The 18892-nt window shown below is 40.0% G+C and overlaps 1 protein-coding gene across 4 annotated transcripts in view; it reads right to left on the bottom strand.

Annotated features, from left to right (window-relative positions):
* DOCK8 (dedicator of cytokinesis 8) overlaps positions 1 to 18640 on the bottom strand; it is an 89608-nt gene extending 70968 nt beyond the window's left edge. For 2 of the 4 annotated variants that reach the window (XM_074532774.1, XM_074532776.1), the window contains exon 1: positions 6958 to 7007. Coding sequence is in view for 2 of the 4 variants with exons in the window: in XM_074532773.1 (XP_074388874.1) it covers positions 18328 to 18380 (53 nt within the window). In the remaining 2 variants the exon portion in view is untranslated. Of the gene's footprint in view, positions 1 to 6957; positions 7008 to 18327 lie in introns of those variants that run through there. The other 2 variants (XM_074532773.1, XM_005488279.4) reach the window with 2 other exon arrangements.
* Between the last annotated feature and the right edge of the window lie 252 nt (positions 18641 to 18892).

The following is an 18892-nucleotide window of genomic DNA, read 5'->3' as shown; positions in this document are numbered from 1 at the left end:
CTGGGAAATGCTGTGCAAGAAAGAATAACCTTGGCCTGAAGTAAAGTGTGACTGCAACCTTCATAGCATTACTTGCAGATTCACATCTGCAAAGCAAAAATACATTAATAAAGTAGAGAAAGAAAAATGAACATTACATAAGCAAATACTTTAATTGATCAAGGGATACTTCCACTACTAATGCAATTTGTTGAAAAAAAGCCCAAGGCAAACCAAAGAAGGAATTAAAAAATCTGCCTACTGTATCAACTAAACATTTTAGGAAAAAACTTAGTAAGTGCTAACTGATTGCTATGGAAGTAGAGAGACCCCAGAACTGAATTCTTCAGAAATCCCCAGATGATAATGCACACAGTCTGAAAATATGGCAGAGTAGCCTAGTGATTTTTCATGGAAAATAATCAATCAGTAGTTAATATGACTTAGAATAATCAGTTTAAGAATAATCAGCCATGAAATGGTAACAAAACACCTCACCATAAGGGTTCAGGACAAGATTTTTAAAACAACATGCAGTAGAGCAGATTCCAAGTAAAAATAATAGCTTGCAGCCCACCAGGGCAGTCAAATGGGAACAAAGAAAACACAGAGGCAAGAAGACACTCCCTTCCACATGAGACTCTTTCAACTTAAGCAAGCATTAATAGGCATCTTAGAATTAACAAATTCCACAGGACAGTTTTGCCTGCACTTTTTCTCCTTTGTGGCCTCTTGATTCCTATGACTACAGTACCTATTCTGTGACACTTACTACAGCTTTTTTGAGCATGATGAAACCCTGAATTTCACTTAATAGGTTTCTGTTCATGTGAAGCAACAAGCATCTGACAGAAGGTATTCAACGTATTGGATTAGATTTAGAAAATAAAAGTTGCATGCATGAGAGTAGTTGTTTTTAGGTCAAAAGGCCTTGATGGGTGTGAGTGTAATGTTGCTCCAATCTTAAGTCAGCAGCAATCACAGACAGAACAAAGCCATCATTATGGAGAAAGTGAAGAGATCCATTTGGAAGAGGGTTTCCTACTCATCAGTGGTATTCCAGAACTCAAAACCAAGACCTTTTAAAGGTTATTTAATGATTACATAAGCAAGAAGCTGTGTAGGGAAAGTGACAAAGTCTGTGCACTTTGTAGATTATCTTTGACCTATTTTAGAAAGAAAAGGTATCACCAACAGTGTATTAGGGACACACAAAGATGATACAGAGATCAGAAGGCATGAAAAAACACTTATTTATTAGAAATCTACAGTTCTTATAGAAACAATGGTGGACCTAAGACCTGATTGGCCTTTAGGAATCTTCTCTCACACTATTGGTGAACAATGAATAGCACACTCTGAAGAACCATATTTATAAACAGCAGTTACAGAAAGAGAGATAATAATTGTTTTAATCCTTTCTCTGAGCTTTCTCACAGCTCTTCACAGCTTCCCAGGAAAATCATGGGACAGCTGTGTCTCTCTCTGCTCAGAGGATATGTGATTACCACAAAAGCTTCTTGTGTATCAGGGTTATTGTTACTCAATTTCCCACTACAAATAATCTCTGATAATGACTGCATGTACAAAACTTAAATGATCCAAAATTATCATTTTACTGCAAACTGAGGCAGTTTCTACCCTATGCCAAAGTATCTGTTAGTGATGGAAATAGTAGAGGTAGCAGCAGAGGCAGACTGTTGCAGTCTATAGCAGAAGTTGCTGCAGTAAACAATGATATAAGACATCTTTAAATTACATCCCATATAGGGTTATCATATGCTTCAAAGAGGAAATTATATGAATTTTCAGTACATGAGGAAGCACACATATGTATGAGCGGCCAAATTTGCTGTCTGGTAAAAGCCTGGGCAAATGTAGCTAATTGAGAGCAAATACAGTTCTCAAGATCATTGTCATCAATTAGGTCCAGTGTCTCACCAATAGAAAGAACTTGCAAACTAAATCAGTCCAATGGATGACAATCCTTGTAATCTGTAATGGCAACTATCAGGTAAGAATAGTTCATTTGACTGACTTCACAGTTTTGCAGTGACTAAAAGAAGAAAGTACACTAAGAAGAAGAGAAGACAGCAAAATTTGTTTGAACCAACTCAGAAATTATTGCCTAGAATTGCTAGGATTAGATAAAGGAGAGTCCCAATTGCTAAAAGAACCAAAAACACAAGTTAATCACGCCAGTGTGGAGGAAAGGTGGGTGTAACCGTCAGGGATCTGCACAGAGACTTTCGAAAACTTGAGAACTAAGGTGGAAACAGAGGTACTACTAGACGGCTCTTTGATAATGCCAGAATGGCTGTTGTCTGTGACATGCTTGTTTCCTGATCAAAGAGCTGCCTTGGGCACTATTGGTGAACCCTCAGGAAAATGCTATTAACAGTCATTTAGAGCATGTCATGTCTTAGCTTTCATGGAGGCTGCAGTCCATCTATGCCTGGCTATACTTTTACCCTCCTTGTCTGTACAGCAGGCCTGTCTGATTCTGAGGAGAGCTTCACAGTCATACTTGACAGCAACAATGGTCTATCTATGTGTTAAAAAGAAGGAAAGAAGGCAAGTGGTTAAGGATAAATGCAAAGCAGTCAGTGACAAGTCTGAGAAAAAGTTCTATGGTTTCCATTCAGTTGAAGCAAGGGAACCATGAAATTGGACTTAACTTTAAAATGTGCATCACCTTAGACATGCCTGTTTATTAACAGGCTGATGATGAAGTGTAGGGAGGGCAACTAGAAAATATGGACTGCAGTAAATTCTGGTCCAAAAAGTTTCACAACTATTGGTATGTTATTGGCAATTATTAGGAGATGATGAACAGACAATATGGATTTATCTAAGGGCAGTCACATAAAACCAATCTTATGCTCTTCTGTGATGGTTTAACTGGCTCAGTGAGGCTCTTGATACTGTCCCTCATGACATTCCCTAAGCAGAGAGAGCAGCTGGATGGAATCATCACAACTGTTTCCAAAAGAGCTCACAGCTGGTTAATACAGCATATTCAAGGCGTGGTCATCATTGGTTCAAAAGACAATTGCAAGGAAATTTTACTATGAGAAGCAATTTAATTTTTCCTCAATCTAATTCCAGTCCATACTTTATTTTACAACATGGATATAGGGTAACATAGGACTAAAATCTGGGGATTGCATCAACCTAGGAGGAATATAAGTATTTTAGAAACAGTCTGAAATCAGCACACACAGAGATAGAGTCAAGAAAATGAATGAAAACCTCTAAACATAAGGAAAAAAAAACAACTGCAGAAATACAAAAAGTGAAATTAACTGTCAAAAAAAATAGCCATATCACAGAAGAGACACTGAGATAGTATACATAGTATACTGGGACACTTACCAATAAAACTACCACAGTGAGGAGAAACAGATCCTATTTCTGTTAATAGAAGTCAGTGAGACATATTTGGGCTGATGTACACACTTATAACAACACAGAGTAAGATGCAATCAATTTTAAAAGGCTTCAAAAGAGAGCTGTCAGATGGCTAAAAATTTTGCAAGGATGACCCAGGAGAAAAGACTGAAAAAACTGGTTGTGTCACAAAAAGGGAGATTGACAGGAGACAGCAGTTGTCCTTGACTACACAGAAGACAGCAATAAGTAAAGAAAATGGTGAACAGTTCATGTCCCTAGAGGGAAGAAGAATAAGTAATGTGCTTAAATTGAAACAAGAAAGGTCTAGTAAAGTATTTGGATGAAAATTCCCACTGCAACAGCAGCAGGACACTAAAAGTGGCCTGAGAAGCTGTCTGGTGTTGTGGCCAAGCCATTCTTCATTATATTTGAAAAGTCCTGGTGGTCAGGTAAAATCCTGGTTAACTGAAAAAAGGAAAAAGAGGAGAAAGAAGGAGCACATTTTTAAAAAGAGGAGAAAGAAGGAGCACAGAGGCAACTACAGACTGTTGAGCATCACCTCTGTGGCTGGGAAATCATGGGGCACATCCTCATCCTCAGTGTTAAGGCACATGAAAGACAAGGAGGTGATCCAAGGCAGCCAGCGCAGCGTTACTAAGCACAAATTGTGCCTGACCAGCCTGGTGGTCCTGTATGATGAAGTGTCTGCAAAGGTCAACAACAAAAGACTTTCTGATGTCATGTACCTAGGTTTCTGTGACATTATCCCATGTGACAGCTTATCTCCAAATTGGAGAGGCATGGCTATGATGGATGTGCTATAATTGGATGTACTATGATAGGTGTACTATGTACTGTTCAGTGAATAAGGAATTTGCTGGATGGACATAGCCAGTGAGTTGCTGTCAGTGGCTCTTGTGAACCCTCCAGGTAGAGGCTGGTGAGGCACAGTGTTCCTCAGGGCTCTGTCTGGGGACTGGTGGTCTTCCATGTCTTCACCACTGACATCAGCAGTGACATTGAGTGCACCTTCATCAGGTTTGCAGATGACACAAAGCTGAGCAGTACATATAACACAACAGAAGGAAGGGATGCCATCCAGAGGGACCTGGACAAACTTAAGCAGTGTGCCCATGGGAACCTCATGTGGTTCAACAAGTCCAAGTGTGAAGTACTGCCCCTGGGCCAGGGCAGTCCCAGATATGAGTACAGACTGGGAGAAGAACTCATTGAGAGCCCTGTGGAGAAGGGCCTGGGGATTCTCCTGGATGAAAAGCTGGATGCGACCCAGCAGTGTATGCCCACAGCATAAAAAGTCAACTGCATCCTGTGCTGCATCCAAAGAACTGTGGCCAGTACGCTGAGGGAGGGGGATTTGGCCTCTCCACTCTGCTCTTCTGCAACCTGCCTGGGGCACTGAGTCCAGGTCTGGGGTCCTCAGTGTTGTACTGCACTAAATAGTTATTTAGTTGTTGTTTTGCACTGGGTGTTTGGAGATTTGCACTGAGTAGCCTTTATATTGCACTGAATGGTTTATGTTTTATTACATGGTTTTTCCCTCACAAATGGTTTTTCCCTTACCCTTACCCTCACCCCTCTTCACTTGTATCCCATTGGCTGTAGTCCCTCTCCTCCAGCCCCCTTTCCCAGTTCTTAAAACCCCCTAGAGATAGCTGGCCAGGCCTCTTTTCCATGTGGGCTCTTTCCCACCTGGGTCTCTCTTTTCTACCTGCAAATAAACAAGGACATTTGTCCCTATGTGAAGAAGAGCGCTTCTTGTCTTTTGCCTTTTGTCCATATAAGATGGTGTGGGCTGGGGTCCACAGCTAGCTGGATTGGACTGGAAGAGCCCATCTGGACATGGGTTCTTACACCTCAGGACACGATAAACATGGACCTGTTGTAGCAGGTCTAGGGGAGAGTCACGAGGACCAGAGGACTGCAGGAGCTCTCCTGCAAAGGCTGAGACACCTGGGGTTGTTCAGCCTGGAGAAGTCCCTGGGGAGACCTCATCACAGCCTTTTACTACCTGCATGGAACATGTCAAAAAGAGGGAGTGTGACTTTTTCTACAGACAAAGGGGCAATGGTTGTAAACTTATAGAGGAAAGATTTAGATTAGATCTTGGTAAGAAATTCTGGGAAGAAAACCTGGGAACAGGTTGCTCAGAGAAGTTATGGATGCCCTGACCTTGGAAGTGTTAAAGGACATATTGGATGGGGCTTTGAGCAACTGTGCCTATTGAAAGATGTCCCTGTCCATGAAGGGGACAACTGGATGTAGATGACCTTCAAGGTACTTTCTGGCCCAAACCATTCTGTGATTCTAAGCAGCCATCTTGTGATTGCCTAAGTGTCAAGAGCTCATTTGTGATGTCCCTCAACTACTTGGAAAACAGCATCTGAGCAACTGCAACCCTTCCAAAGACCAGTGGGATTCCGCAATGTTAATAGCTGTACTGATAACTTATATTGATAGCTGTTCCTTTTCATTAGCTGAAAAACAAAACAAAACAAAACAAAACAAAACAAAACAAAACAAAACAAAACAAAAGTGTAGATTTGGTGAAGACTTTTCCACAAAGGTCACTGCCGAATTCAGTTTGTTAACATGCATGTAGAAAGATAGTGTAAACCTGTACAAAGATGGCAGATGACTACATACTATGGATTTTCTGGATTTTAGGTCCTTGGCTGACCCACAGCATCAGAGCAAAATAATATAAATTGGAACTAATTTTTCCACTCTGTGATGTCTTGGGCCCTGAATGATGATGACATACAATCACACAATCTGGTGCAATTCTTGAAAAGGCTGGAACTCACCAGACTTCCTGATCCACCCAGACAGGACTACAGGGTAGCCAAATAGAAACAACCAACCAAAACAAAACCCAAACCCCAAACTGGTGCTTCTCAATCTCAATTTCAGCAGTGTCTGTCCCACAGGTAGATATAAACCTCCAGCAATTGCTAGCAAACAGCTGAGACATAGTCTGTATTTCACAAATACTCTCCAATGCAAAGCATTCAGTTTGCATAATATATTAACAGTGTAACCAAAGTACCGAACTGCACCTGGAGGTTCTTAAAATTAAATTAATCTTGGAGGTCAGATTCTGGAATGTTTCTCAGGACAGAGCTCCTTGAAGGATTGTAAGCTTGGAGATTTGGGTTATTAGTTGGGCCCAGATGAGGGCCCAGGAAAGAAAGGCAAGGAAGATAAACCAGGCATTTATTTTCTTCCTCTAACATATGTGAGATCTATGGCTGAACATTGCTGGTTCTATAATTAAAATTATATTAATGCTTATAATGCATAAAGCAGGTTTTGCAGTTTCACTGTAAATTCCGCTCAATGACATATGTCTTTGAAATATGTAATTTAAAAGCAGGTACAATGGGTATTTTTTAGTATGTATATAATATGAAAATTTAAACAGAGAAAAACAAATTAAAAATAAAAGTGAAAGAGAACAACTTTAAAGATCACCTATTAACTGAAAATCAGAAACCTCCTAAGAAAAGACCTAATTTTAAAAGTATGCTTCACATGCCTACTGGTTGAAGTTCTCCAGTTACTTACTATTAGAGGGGAAGGAGAAAGGGTAATCCTTACAGCCTCACAATCCCTTCCAGCAGACTGAAGTTGTCTTTTGCAAGAGCTGCGTATGCAATTAGACAGCAAGGAAATATGAAAATAAATAAATAAATAGAAAGTACAAGAACTATCCCCAAAGACAGACACATTCACACTTAAATGTATATGGATAGCAGAATCATTAAAAAATTAGTGACAACTTTTACTCAACCGGTTAAATATTCAGTCTTGGTTACCCTGAAGAGTAATCCCTTTCATCTGACACCGAAAAAGAAAATTCACAGCTAGCTTTTGTTCTTTTCTGAGCCTAAGATGAAACTACTCTAGTTACAATTGAAAACAAGCAACTAAAAAGCTCTAGAAGAGAAAAATGTAACAAATACCTACCGCTGTCTTTCACTCCCACATGCAAAGACACACAAAGTTTTGGGCAATGATCCAGATCTTTAACTATCAAATATGGGAATCTCACTTGGATCTCCTGTTCTTAGTGCAAGTGGCACTGCCTGTTTTTCTTCTAAGTTTCTAATTAGTCCTTAAGGCACCAGAGCTCCACTTTGTTAGTCACTGTTTACAGCAGTGGTCGATCTGAACTGCTGCTCCTTCCTTGCTGGCTCCACACCAAGGTAGGCTCTACACCCTCTGGCACACACCCACTTTGGGGTCTACCGCATTAAGACTCTATATCAGCTAAAGCAATAAAGATCCTATTCAAGATGGTTGAAACTTAACAACAATCTTCTTACAAGGGATGGTGTGGGAAGAAAGAAAAAAATCTAGACGAGGAAACTGTTAACTTCATTATGCTGTCAGCTTGTTACAAAATGGGCAAGAGTTCAGTTTTTATTTCTTTCCCAGGTCATGTATGATATTTATTCAGTGAAGATTTTTCTCTGCCTTTCTGTTTTGCTGCTTCTCCCTCGGGAAGAGACATGAGCACTGATAAAAATAATTTTCTAATCCTGGCCATGCAAATAAACCAAAAAATCATGATTTGCTCCTGATGAACAATGTTTTTATACAGTTTTTAATTGCTGCATGGATAATAGGAATAGCTATGAAATAACTTTTGAGAAGACAATGTGTATACATTGTTGACTGGCTGACTCTTGCAATGAAAATGGTTTTAGGTATGAGGTTTTACGTGATAGTTTAGTGGTACCTCCTGGAAAGCAGAAAGTATAATTCAATGTCATCTGCCATCCTATTGTAGACTTAGACTGGTTGTGGTAGTTTATATATGCAATAGAGAATTTGTAATGAATATCTCATTTGATGCTAAATAATGATGCTGACAGAAGATAAATATGTGTGTAAACACCAGAATTTTTTTGTTGTCCCCATTGCCTTAATATCCACCAGCACACAGCAATATGCACACAAAGTTTTCATTCTGAATGGATTAACCTCAGTTTGTCTAAGGACACATTTTAACAAATATGCCCCTACAGCATCCAAGAGACACACAGACCTATATTACGTTACAAAACTGTAGCTAGGGCATACCTTTATTTCTTTTTCTTTTTCTTTTTTTTTCTTTTTTCCTTTATTTTGCTAAACTGTTTAGAAGTCTTCTGAAAGCTTACATTCTTTACAATAAGAATGAAAATGTATAAGCCATCCTCTCCTTATACTGTGATTTAAAAGTAATATAATAATGTTAGTTTACTCCTCTAGATTTTTGTTTTGTCTGCACATTGTTCCATCAATTCATGACAAAGTAATTATGAAATAAGTGCAAGACCTATATTCCAGCTAATGTGTATTATCTGAGTATCCAAAAGGCTTCACTAAGAAAATGCTACTGTAATAACAATAATTTTGTAAATCCTGTACCAAGATTGTGCTTTGTTTTCACCTTTTTACTAAAAAACAATTATTGATACTAAGTGAAAAAGTCAGACATTAACAACAATAACAAATAATATTAAAATAAAGACTATATACATATTATTCAAGGGAAAATTTTCTTTTTGATCCTATAGGGTGGTTTTTATTTTATGTATCAAGGTCAAAGTTTATATTTTTTATCAACCAGCAGAAAATGTTGCTATCAACTTCAAATAAATTCATAATATATTCATAATAGGGTCTTTCGTACTGAGTATAGGAAAGGCCAGAGGAGGAAATAAGGCAAACTGGACAGAACTGGAAAATAATTTGCATTAATATTTTGGCCCCTCATTTCCTAAGAACAGAGATTTGTGGAGTTTCAGTGTGACTTTTCTGTTATGGAAAAAACTTGAGGGTTTTTTTGCCCAGTCACTTCTTAGAGTAACTTTGTTTTCTTTAGAGCTAAGTTGAACTAGAAAAAGGAGGATATTTACTAAAATGCCTAAAAAAAACATTGGCCAACTTACAAGCACATGAAGAGGTACTGCTATTTCTAGAACAGGGAATTTTGATTCGATTTCAGCAGGAACCAAAGCAGTATCTAAGATATGTTGGAAAGCTGGATCTTTTGCTCACACTCTTAAAAATAAAAGTGTTCACACAATTTGGCATATATTAAAAGCTATTGTTAAAATTAATATATTTTTGTATCTGCTGGTTGTCTTTACATGTAAAAATTTCATTATTACACACTCTTACAAACATATGTGGATTATGCAAGACATTTCATCAATAAATTACAAACCAAAATATCTGGAAAATTTCAAGCTGGGGAAATGTTACATTTTACTCAATGTTCTAAACATGACATCTTGCTACTATTATCTTTGTAAGGATCAGATAATGTAAAAACTGAAATAATACATGCTTTTATCTAATTCAGTTTGCTTGACTTTAGGGAAAAATAATAATATTGAGTCCAGGTCTGCTGACTCCCTTCTAAAAGATCTCCAGTATTACCAAGGCTAAGAAAACTGTGATTTATCATGTGCAAGTATAATTCTACAAAACTATGAGAAAAGGTATTAGGGACTTTTTGTGTGAACTTGGCCCAAGAGCTGGTTAGACCTGGGCCTATTTTTCTGTAACTGCATTTACAGTGGCAAACTTTTAGTGTAATTGTGTTATCAGATGAGCACATTCACAGACTCCCCTTTTTCCTGCTGCTAGAGACAATGGTAAAGTCTGGTACGAGTTCCTCAAATAAAATTTAAAAAATAGTCAAGTCAGAACAGGAAAAAAGGACAATCATATAGAATCATGCTCATTAACTGTAATTTTTAATGACCATAAAACCTGAAAATGGTAGAAGGTATGAAATACTTCTTTCTTGCTGGTTTTCACTTCATGTTTGAAAGTGACAATTGTTTGGAACAATGAATAAGAAATATTCATACACAGCACTTGGTGGACATAAAAATGTTTCTTATTTGCATCTACATTTTCCTTTGGTAAGCTTAGGAATTCCTTGAAAATATATATATATATTAAAAAGAACCTCGTCATAAATTCTGGGCTAGGCTTCACCTTGCATGTATATGTCTGAAGTATTGAGGGACATAAGATCTGAAAAAATCATGTTAAAATGCTTTCTTGAGCTTTTCTGCTCAGAGCTTAAAGTCTCTTTCAGTCATCTCCGAGGGAAAAAGCAAAAATCCCATTACTCTAATTATGTAACAGGGATTATTACACCTGAGTTCAGTGATTGCACAGATATGTAAGTGCTGTATAATACTATGCTTAAGCAACTGCAACAGAAAATAGATGGCTATATTTTAAACTCTACTGGAGTATCAAGTCTGCAGTTAGAGAGTTTCCTAGCTGTCAATAACATCTGTCTCAACTGTAACAACAGTATTCTGCTTGTATGACCAACTGTTCATGCAAAAGACACGGTTTCTACAGCTGCCTAATAGCTGATAAAGTGTACACTTGTATTATGGAGCCTATCTTTCCTGTACTTGTAATTTTTCACAGAGATATGGCTGGGTGGGCCTGTGTTTGTTATCAACCTCCTACTTAAGTGGCTACTACCACCTTCATTGTATGGCAGGCAGATGATTCCAGAAAGGGTAATCAATAAGATTACCCATAGTGACCAAGAGTCACTATGAATAACCAAAGGCACCAGTACCCTCTGAAAAGTAGTTATAAGGACATTTTCTTGCTATTTTTTCTCTACTTCCTAAGAGTTACATATATTTTAGGCATGAAATGTTGCAATTTTTGTATGCCAGAGGAAAGGGCTTTTAGTCTTTGTGATGGACACTATGCTACCAAATGTAGTAAAGACATCATCCTGAATAATCTTACCTTTAAAAAATGAGGAGATGCTTGCAGGAATTTTAAACAAAAATATCAGTTATTACCCTATGGCACAATGTAGGCCTATGATGTTGCTTTTTTCTTCAGCTTACTCCTGTAACTGATTTACAATCCACCTTTGCTAGTTTACACCTCTCCCTTTTAGTGGAGGAGTACTTGTAAAAATTTCCCAGAATATGACACACAGGTCAATATACCTAGGGAAAGAGCCATCTGGGGCTTTTAATAACTCTTTAGTTGTTCGCATGGTGTGAGCACTTGTAACTGATAGAGCAGGGATGAAACCATGGTATCAAGTCCTTTTTATCTTTTCTGCCCCATCAAACTGCCTTGATTTCAAACATTGGGAAGGTGGAAGGTAAAGCATCTATCTGCAGAGGCTGCAGTGGGGACTAGTCTTTATGAGTAGCATATGAAGTAGCAGAGCACTCCGTCTTCTCTCTCCTCTCTCCACCTGCTTTAGAGCCATGTACAATATATTCTTTATGCTGAATAAAAATCCAGAAGAGACCAAGACCATGATGCCACAAGCTAGGAAAAAACAGCTTGGAGTAAAGACATGGGGGTTCTTCATCTGTCTAAAGGAATAATGTTTAAAGCTGGTGAAGTATAAGTTGGATGAGCAGACAGTGTGTTGGACTGAAAACTTCCTGAACAGTTGGTGATGATCAGTGGCAAGTCTAGCTAGAGGGAATAAACTAGCAGTAAAACTCAGGGGTCAATACTCGATCCAATCCTGATTAATATCTTCATGAATGATATGGATGACAGAGCAGAATGTACCCTCAGCAAGTTTACTGATGACACAGAAGTGGGAGGACAGAGGCATGACATTCTTGATGCAGCACAGGATTGCTCATGCCATTCAGAGGGAACTCAATGGGCTGGAGAAATAGACTGATGGAAACGTTGTGAAGTTCAAGAAGTGCAAAGCACCTGGATCATTTTCATCAGCCTATATTAGCTGGAAAACAGCTTTGCAGAAAAGTATCAGAGGTCCTAGAGGACCATGACTACATTGGTTCTAGGAGACTAAGACTTCCACAGAGTTGAACATGAGCTAGCAATATGTCCTGGTTGCAAAAAAGCCAGATGTTACACTGGGTGCGCTGGGCAGAGTATTGCCAGCAGGTTGAAGGAGCTGATCCTTGGCCCTCTGCTTGATGCTGGTGAGACATGCCTAAGTTCTCTGCCCAAGTCTGGGCACCTCAGGACAAGAGAGACATGGATATATGGTAGAGAGACCAGCCAAGGGTGGTCTCTCTGAGCTGACGAAGGCACCACAGTGTCTCTACAGTGGGGAAAGACTGAGACAGCTGGGACTGTTCAGAGAAGAGAAGGCTTGAGTGGATCTTATAAATTTATACAAATATCTAAAGGGACAGAGTAAAGAACACAGAGGCAGGCTTTTCTCAGTGGTACTCAGTGACAGAACTAGAGGCAATGGGCATGGCCTGAATTTTCCCATGAGGGTGAGTGAGCCCTGGCACAGGTTGCTCAAAGAAATTGTGGAGTCTGCCTCCTTGGAGGCCTTCAAAGTCCAACTGGATGTGATCATAGGCAGCTAGGTCTAAATCGCCCTTCTTGAACAGAAGAGCCGAACAAGATAATCTCAGGTCCTTTCCAACATCAATTATTGTGTGATTCTGTGAAAGAATTGAGCAGATACTTTGATCAGTTTATAATCTATCCCTGTAAACCAGAAATGGGAGATAAATGCTGTGGACAATTGACAGGAAACACATGTTGTAGTCAGCTGAAAAAATGGAAAAAAATTGAATGAAAGATGAAAAAAGTATAGTGATATTTCTGTATACTCCAGTATTTATTTCCTATAGCCAGATTAAAGGATTTGCAAACAGAACCAGTATCCAGGAATAGTGCTAGTCAGCCTTACCTCAGAGCTTGGTAAGGCCATGCAACAGATTCTTCTGAAAGTTATACTGTACATAGAATACAGTTAGGTGATTAAAGACAGCCAACATGACTTCACCTAGGGCAGATTGTGCTGTACCCATCTAGAGGCCTTCTACAATGGAGTGACTACACCAGTGGACATGGGAAGAGCAACTGGTGTTACCCACATGAATTTCTGTATGGTGTCCCACAGTTTTCTTACTCCAAACTGAAGGGACTCTTACTCCAACTGGATGAAGTTTTAGCTGGAAAAGGAACTAGCTTGAGAGCTTTCTTGCTTGAGCTCCAGTGAATGTGCAATGTCCAGAGAACAGAAATAAGTAATAAGAGATGTTCCTTGAGGGTAGGTGGAGGGAGTAATTCTATTTAATAACTTCCTTAATGACATACATGGTGGGACTGAGTGCACCAGCCAGCTGAGTATTTCACTTGATTCACTTGATGGAAGGAATCTGTCCAGAGGGAAGGGACCCTGACAGATTTGAGAAGTGAGCTCATATGAGCCTGATGAAGTTCAAAAAGGCCAAGTGCAAGGCATTGAACATGTTTAAGGCAACCACCAAGACCTGTGGCTGAGACTGAGAACAGTTGTCCAGAGTAGGAACTGAGGGTACTGATGAATGAAAAGCTGGACATGACCCAGCAATGTGTGCTTAAGGCCCAGAGAGCCACACATGTCCTGGGCTGCATCCAGAGCAGGGTGGGCAGCAGGGCAGGGAGGGGATTCTGCCCCTCTGCTCTGCTCTGCTGAGACCCCACCTGCAGCGCTGCATCAGCTCTGGGCTCCCAGCACAGGAAGGAAACAGACCCCTTGGACTGAGTTCAGAGGAGAGATGAAGCAGCTCTCCTGTGAAGATGGAAGCCTGGAGAAGTTGGATTTTTCAGCCTAGAGATGAAAAGGCACTGGGAAGACCCAATATCAGCCTTCCAGTACCTAAAGGGGACCTGCAGGAACTACGGGGAAGGACTTTTTGAAAGGGCCTGTAGGACAGGACAAGGGAGAAAGTGAATCCTCTCACTTTAAAGTGAAAGAGGAGAGGTTAGGCTGGATATTAAGAAGACATTTTTTTCTGTGAAGATGGTGACACATTGGAACAGTTTTTCTGGAGAAGCTGGGGATGCCCCATTGCTGGAAATGTTCTAGGCCAGGTTTGTTGGGGCTCTGAAGAGCCTGATTTGGTGAAAGATGTCTCTGCCAATAACAGGGGGTTTGGAACTACATGATCTTTGTAGGTCCCTTCCAATGCAAACCTTTTTAGGGATATAAGATGCAAACCTGATTTGTATACCCTTGCATGCGAACTCCATGCAATTGCCCCAAGTTTTTAAAAGAATAATCTCATTTATTTTTGTGGAAGTCTTAGAAAAATGCCCATTTACTATAAATTGTTATATTACATTGCTATACCTAACATATGAAATACATTCATCTTACTTTTTCTCTTTAATCTGTTGCATTTAATATTCTGTGTACCAAATACAAAATAACTACCATTTCACACATGTATGCATGTATACACTAGATTTTTATATTAACTACATAAATCATACAAAAGACTGAGTCCTCCCTGGAGCTTCTTTTATATATTTAAGAGTTTGAAAAGAAAAAATAATGAAAATAAAGAGCTTAGGGTATACAATGGAGTCTGGTCAATGCTTTTAAATAAGTAACATCTTATTATATCCATATAACAAGGGTTTTACTGAAATTCAATCCAAAGATGATAGCCTCCACCCCATGAAGGGGTTGCAGTGAACAGCAATCTACTCTCAGAGTATATAGGAAATGAAGACAATTTTTGCACTGTACTTGACTCTTCCACAACAGCCTTTGTCATTTAGGGTAAATTCTCATGGATGTTCAAGCCTGACACTCTGTACAATATGTGATTTAAGCTGACCTTTTCATTTCAGTCTAAGCATGTAAACTCATCCTGAAGTACACATCTTAAAACTAGAACAGGAAAAGCTAAGTTTGTTGCCCAACTGGGCAATTTCAGGGACGAGGAAATGAAATTACCGAAATGAATGTTGAAAATTTCTTATGTAATACTTGTGAAATTCAGACAACAGCTGTCTGTAGAGGCAGTTGACGAGTATGCTTATTCGGTGAGTTTTTAATTGCAAGAGACATACGACTGAAAGTTAGGTGACATGTTAGGGACCTGTATTACTGATAACCTTCTGTTTTGTAATTTGTGTGTCAAAATGTCTTGAATGTGCAGCATTGGTGGCCAGTGCACCAGCTAGGTGCTTGAAGTACAATTTTCTTCACTTGAAGTCAAAACAAACAATCACTACTGCAAGACCTATGTGAAAGATAAGACAGTAAATTACATTAGCTAAACAAAAATAATTAAGGTAAATTTCTTTTCAGTTAATATTGTGTTTATCCTAACACACTGCTGTGACAAACTGATTAAAATTCTGTTTTTCTGGTCTCTCAAACCTACACTGCTCAGCTGGTACATATTAGAGCCCACACCTCTAGCAATGGCAAGTTTCTTTCCCCTCAGTGATTTACAAAATTATTTTTTAACTTCCTTGATTCCTGGGTATAAATACTGTGGAAAGTAGACACATATAGCACAATCCAGATATCTTCTAATTACCATCTTGAATTAAACTCAGCAAGGATGATCTGTCTTTTTGTGCCACACGTTGATTTCTGGCTGCCTGAATTGAGGGACAGTAAAAATTTGTTCCTTCACTTCTAATTGGAAATGAACATGATTATTCATAAAACCTATCCTATTAAAGCAGAAGGAACTACTTACATTCATGCATTAAAAACCTATGTGCAAGTCTTTGCAGGATTAAAAAAGGCAGGAAGCAACAGGTTGGGGCAACAGACACCAGATGGGTGGAAGGAAGAATAAAGTGATAGGAAAACATGGTTATGTGGGCAGGTTGCATACAAGAGTTTGAAGGCATTTGAAGGCCTGTTTTTAAAGTTTGACCTAGCTTTAAACAAATGTGTTGCTTGTCATGTAATAGCTGTTCCTGAAACATCTGCAAATTCAGTGCTCATGAACTTGCACTAAATTTAAATCATAATGAGACCACTAAGACATTTTGTATCATGTTATTGCTGATTTTTTACAGAACAGAGGTCACAGGTTGGTCAGATATCTGCCATGGCTCACCAAACACACCAGGGTACACCTTATGTTTGCAGCGAGGTGGCTGAAGTTTAGGCAGAACAGAGCCTAAAATTCTCCTGGTCCTCATGAAAACAGTATATAGCTTACATAAATCACTGGCAAGAGAAGGACTGAACAAAAAAAGGCAGAATTTTGCATGCAAATTTGTAGTGGACGCAAAGTAATTATAGAGGCAATGTACTAACTCCTGAAAATGTTGCCTTGTCAGTAATGTTCAACTTTCAATACAAGTTGCATTTTGAAGAAGTCATGAACTCTGAAAAGAAGAAACAAAATTTTACAGCTGTACATTAGCCTTTTGTGTACAGTCAAGAAACCTAACACACTAACCTATTATTCCTCTGATTTTTAAAATTACTTTATAAAAATCCAAACTATCACATTAAAAATGCTTCTTGCAAAGATCTATCACTCTTCTGCCAGCACTAAAAACTGCATTGGAGGCATGTAAAAATGTTCTGCTGCTTTTGAAGAAAGGGAAACAAAATATGCTTCTAAAAATCATCTACTATACTGATAAAAGATAATAAAGTGTAAGTATAGAAGAGAATATCCATGTCCACTCTTAAGTTGAAATCATATTCAGAATATTTTTATACTATATTTCAACATTTAACTTGCTACAAAATACTATTTCACAATTGATTCAAAAGAAAAATAAATTTTAAAAAAAATAACAGTAATTTAATTTCACAACAGTTCTTAAGAGAAAAACTTTTGTGAACCTTGTTATGACTCTGCTACTTTGTAAGACTTTAGTAATAGAGATGAACAGTGACCATCACCAAAGCTAGGGAAAGCTGCCAAAAAGCTGACCCTAAAATAGGAAGAAAGAAAATAACTCAAAATCTGTAAATATCAGCTAGTTCTGATTTCTGTTTAAGCAAGTCTCCAAATGATCAGGAATTGTGGCCTGATCTTCTCATGAGCTCCTCATCCGATGGCTTTCAAATATGGTGCAATATGGTGCCTCATTCCTGTGAATATTCCATGATAAATTTAAAATAAATTCCCAAAGGATACAGAAAGGTACGCTGATGCATATTCTGCCATGAGAACAGCACATCACAGAGGAGCTAATTTTATCCTCCCTGCCTGCAAACCCCATGTCTTCCAACAAGTTGCTGAGGAGGCGGAGTTTCTCTGCATACTTGTCTCTCTAGCACAGAGACTTTCCTCAGTTTATATTACCATTATGCTATTTGTTCTTTTATGTGTCAGCAAACTCAGGTACCTGTTACTTACATCAACACCCTGGAAACAGTTTTTGCCTCAGATGACAAGACTCTTGAAAAGGAGGCCTGTTTTTTCCTTTAACCTAACAATATGAAAATAATTGTCTTGGTTTCTTACTGCCACCACAGAGCACAGACAAATTAAGAGTCAGCACTTCCCTGGGAAAAGACACCAAAGTCTATTAGACAGCAAGTTTAGTCTCAAGAGTATAGAGTTCCAACAACTGAACTCTAATTTATTTGGTTTAGGGAGGGAATGTGGGAGATATATTTTCAGTCATCAGGGGACTTTTTTTCTCATAGATGAAAGAATGAAAAAACCACCCCAGGGATGTATGTCATTGCAGTATTGATGCCCTACATAAACTCCTCATTTGTCAGCAGTGCTAATTTAGAGGGAGCAGGTAATTTTGCCACTTCTTGTGAAGGGGAACCCCCATCGGCAGCGAGCAGCCCCTCCAAAGAACTCGGGATTTCTTCGGACAGAATAGATGGAGAACGAACTCCCGGCGTGAGACTGGACGTCACCTTCCTGCCAGAGGACACGGACCCACAGCCGGATTTGTCCGAGCACCCTTCATCAGAGCAAACCTTACAGCAGAAGTGCAGCCCGGGTCCGCAGCTCCCGCCGCCCCGGAGCAGCGGGCGGAGCGGTGCCCGTCCAAGGCTGGCGAGCGCGGCTATCGGGAGCTGTCAGATCGCTCCCCGCCCCGGGGGTCTCCAGGGGAGGAGCCGTGCCGCAATGCTCGCCGCCCGCCCCTTGTCTTGGCCAGGCTGAGACTGGCGAGGGGTAGTTGCCGGGTATGAGGAAAGCCGCTTACCTGTTGATTTTCAGGGCGAACGCCCTCCTGTCTGCGGCAGGTAGCGTCGCCATACGGGCGAGCAGCCGTGAATGTCGGCTGCCGACGAGGACCGAGACGGGCTGTACGCACGAAGGGCGGATTTATTTCATTTATTTGTTTTTCTTAATTGCGTGCTCCGGGCTAAAAACCCGACGATCCACTGACAGTTCTGGGTGGCAACTTCCGCATTTTACCTTCCTCACTGAAATTGGCCGGAGTGGGAGGGATCTGCCCTAGTGCACAGCAGGCTGCTCACACTGCCCCGTGTTCCCCACCGCCGGCAGCGTCCAGCGCGGCGTCCCGGGCGTCCTGCCCCTTCCCGGCGGCTTCCACCAGCCGCCCGCCTCGGCCAGGGCGCCCACAGGCAGCGGGGGAGAGCAGGAATTCCCCTCCCTCTTTTACAGAGGCTAACCCCGAGTCCCCCGGGAGCACTTTGGAGGGAAGCGGCGGGGAAGGCAAGCCCTTAGGCACGGACATGAGCGGAAGGCACCGTGTACATCTATCTGAACACGCTCAGTTGCGGAAATCCGTGCGCATCCCTCAC

Source organism: Zonotrichia albicollis, chromosome Z (assembly GCF_047830755.1).
Source record: "Zonotrichia albicollis isolate bZonAlb1 chromosome Z, bZonAlb1.hap1, whole genome shotgun sequence".
Classification (NCBI taxonomy): domain Eukaryota; kingdom Metazoa; phylum Chordata; class Aves; order Passeriformes; family Passerellidae; genus Zonotrichia; species Zonotrichia albicollis.
Note: the sequence above shows the minus strand (reverse complement) of the source record. Positions and strands in the feature narration are given on the sequence as shown.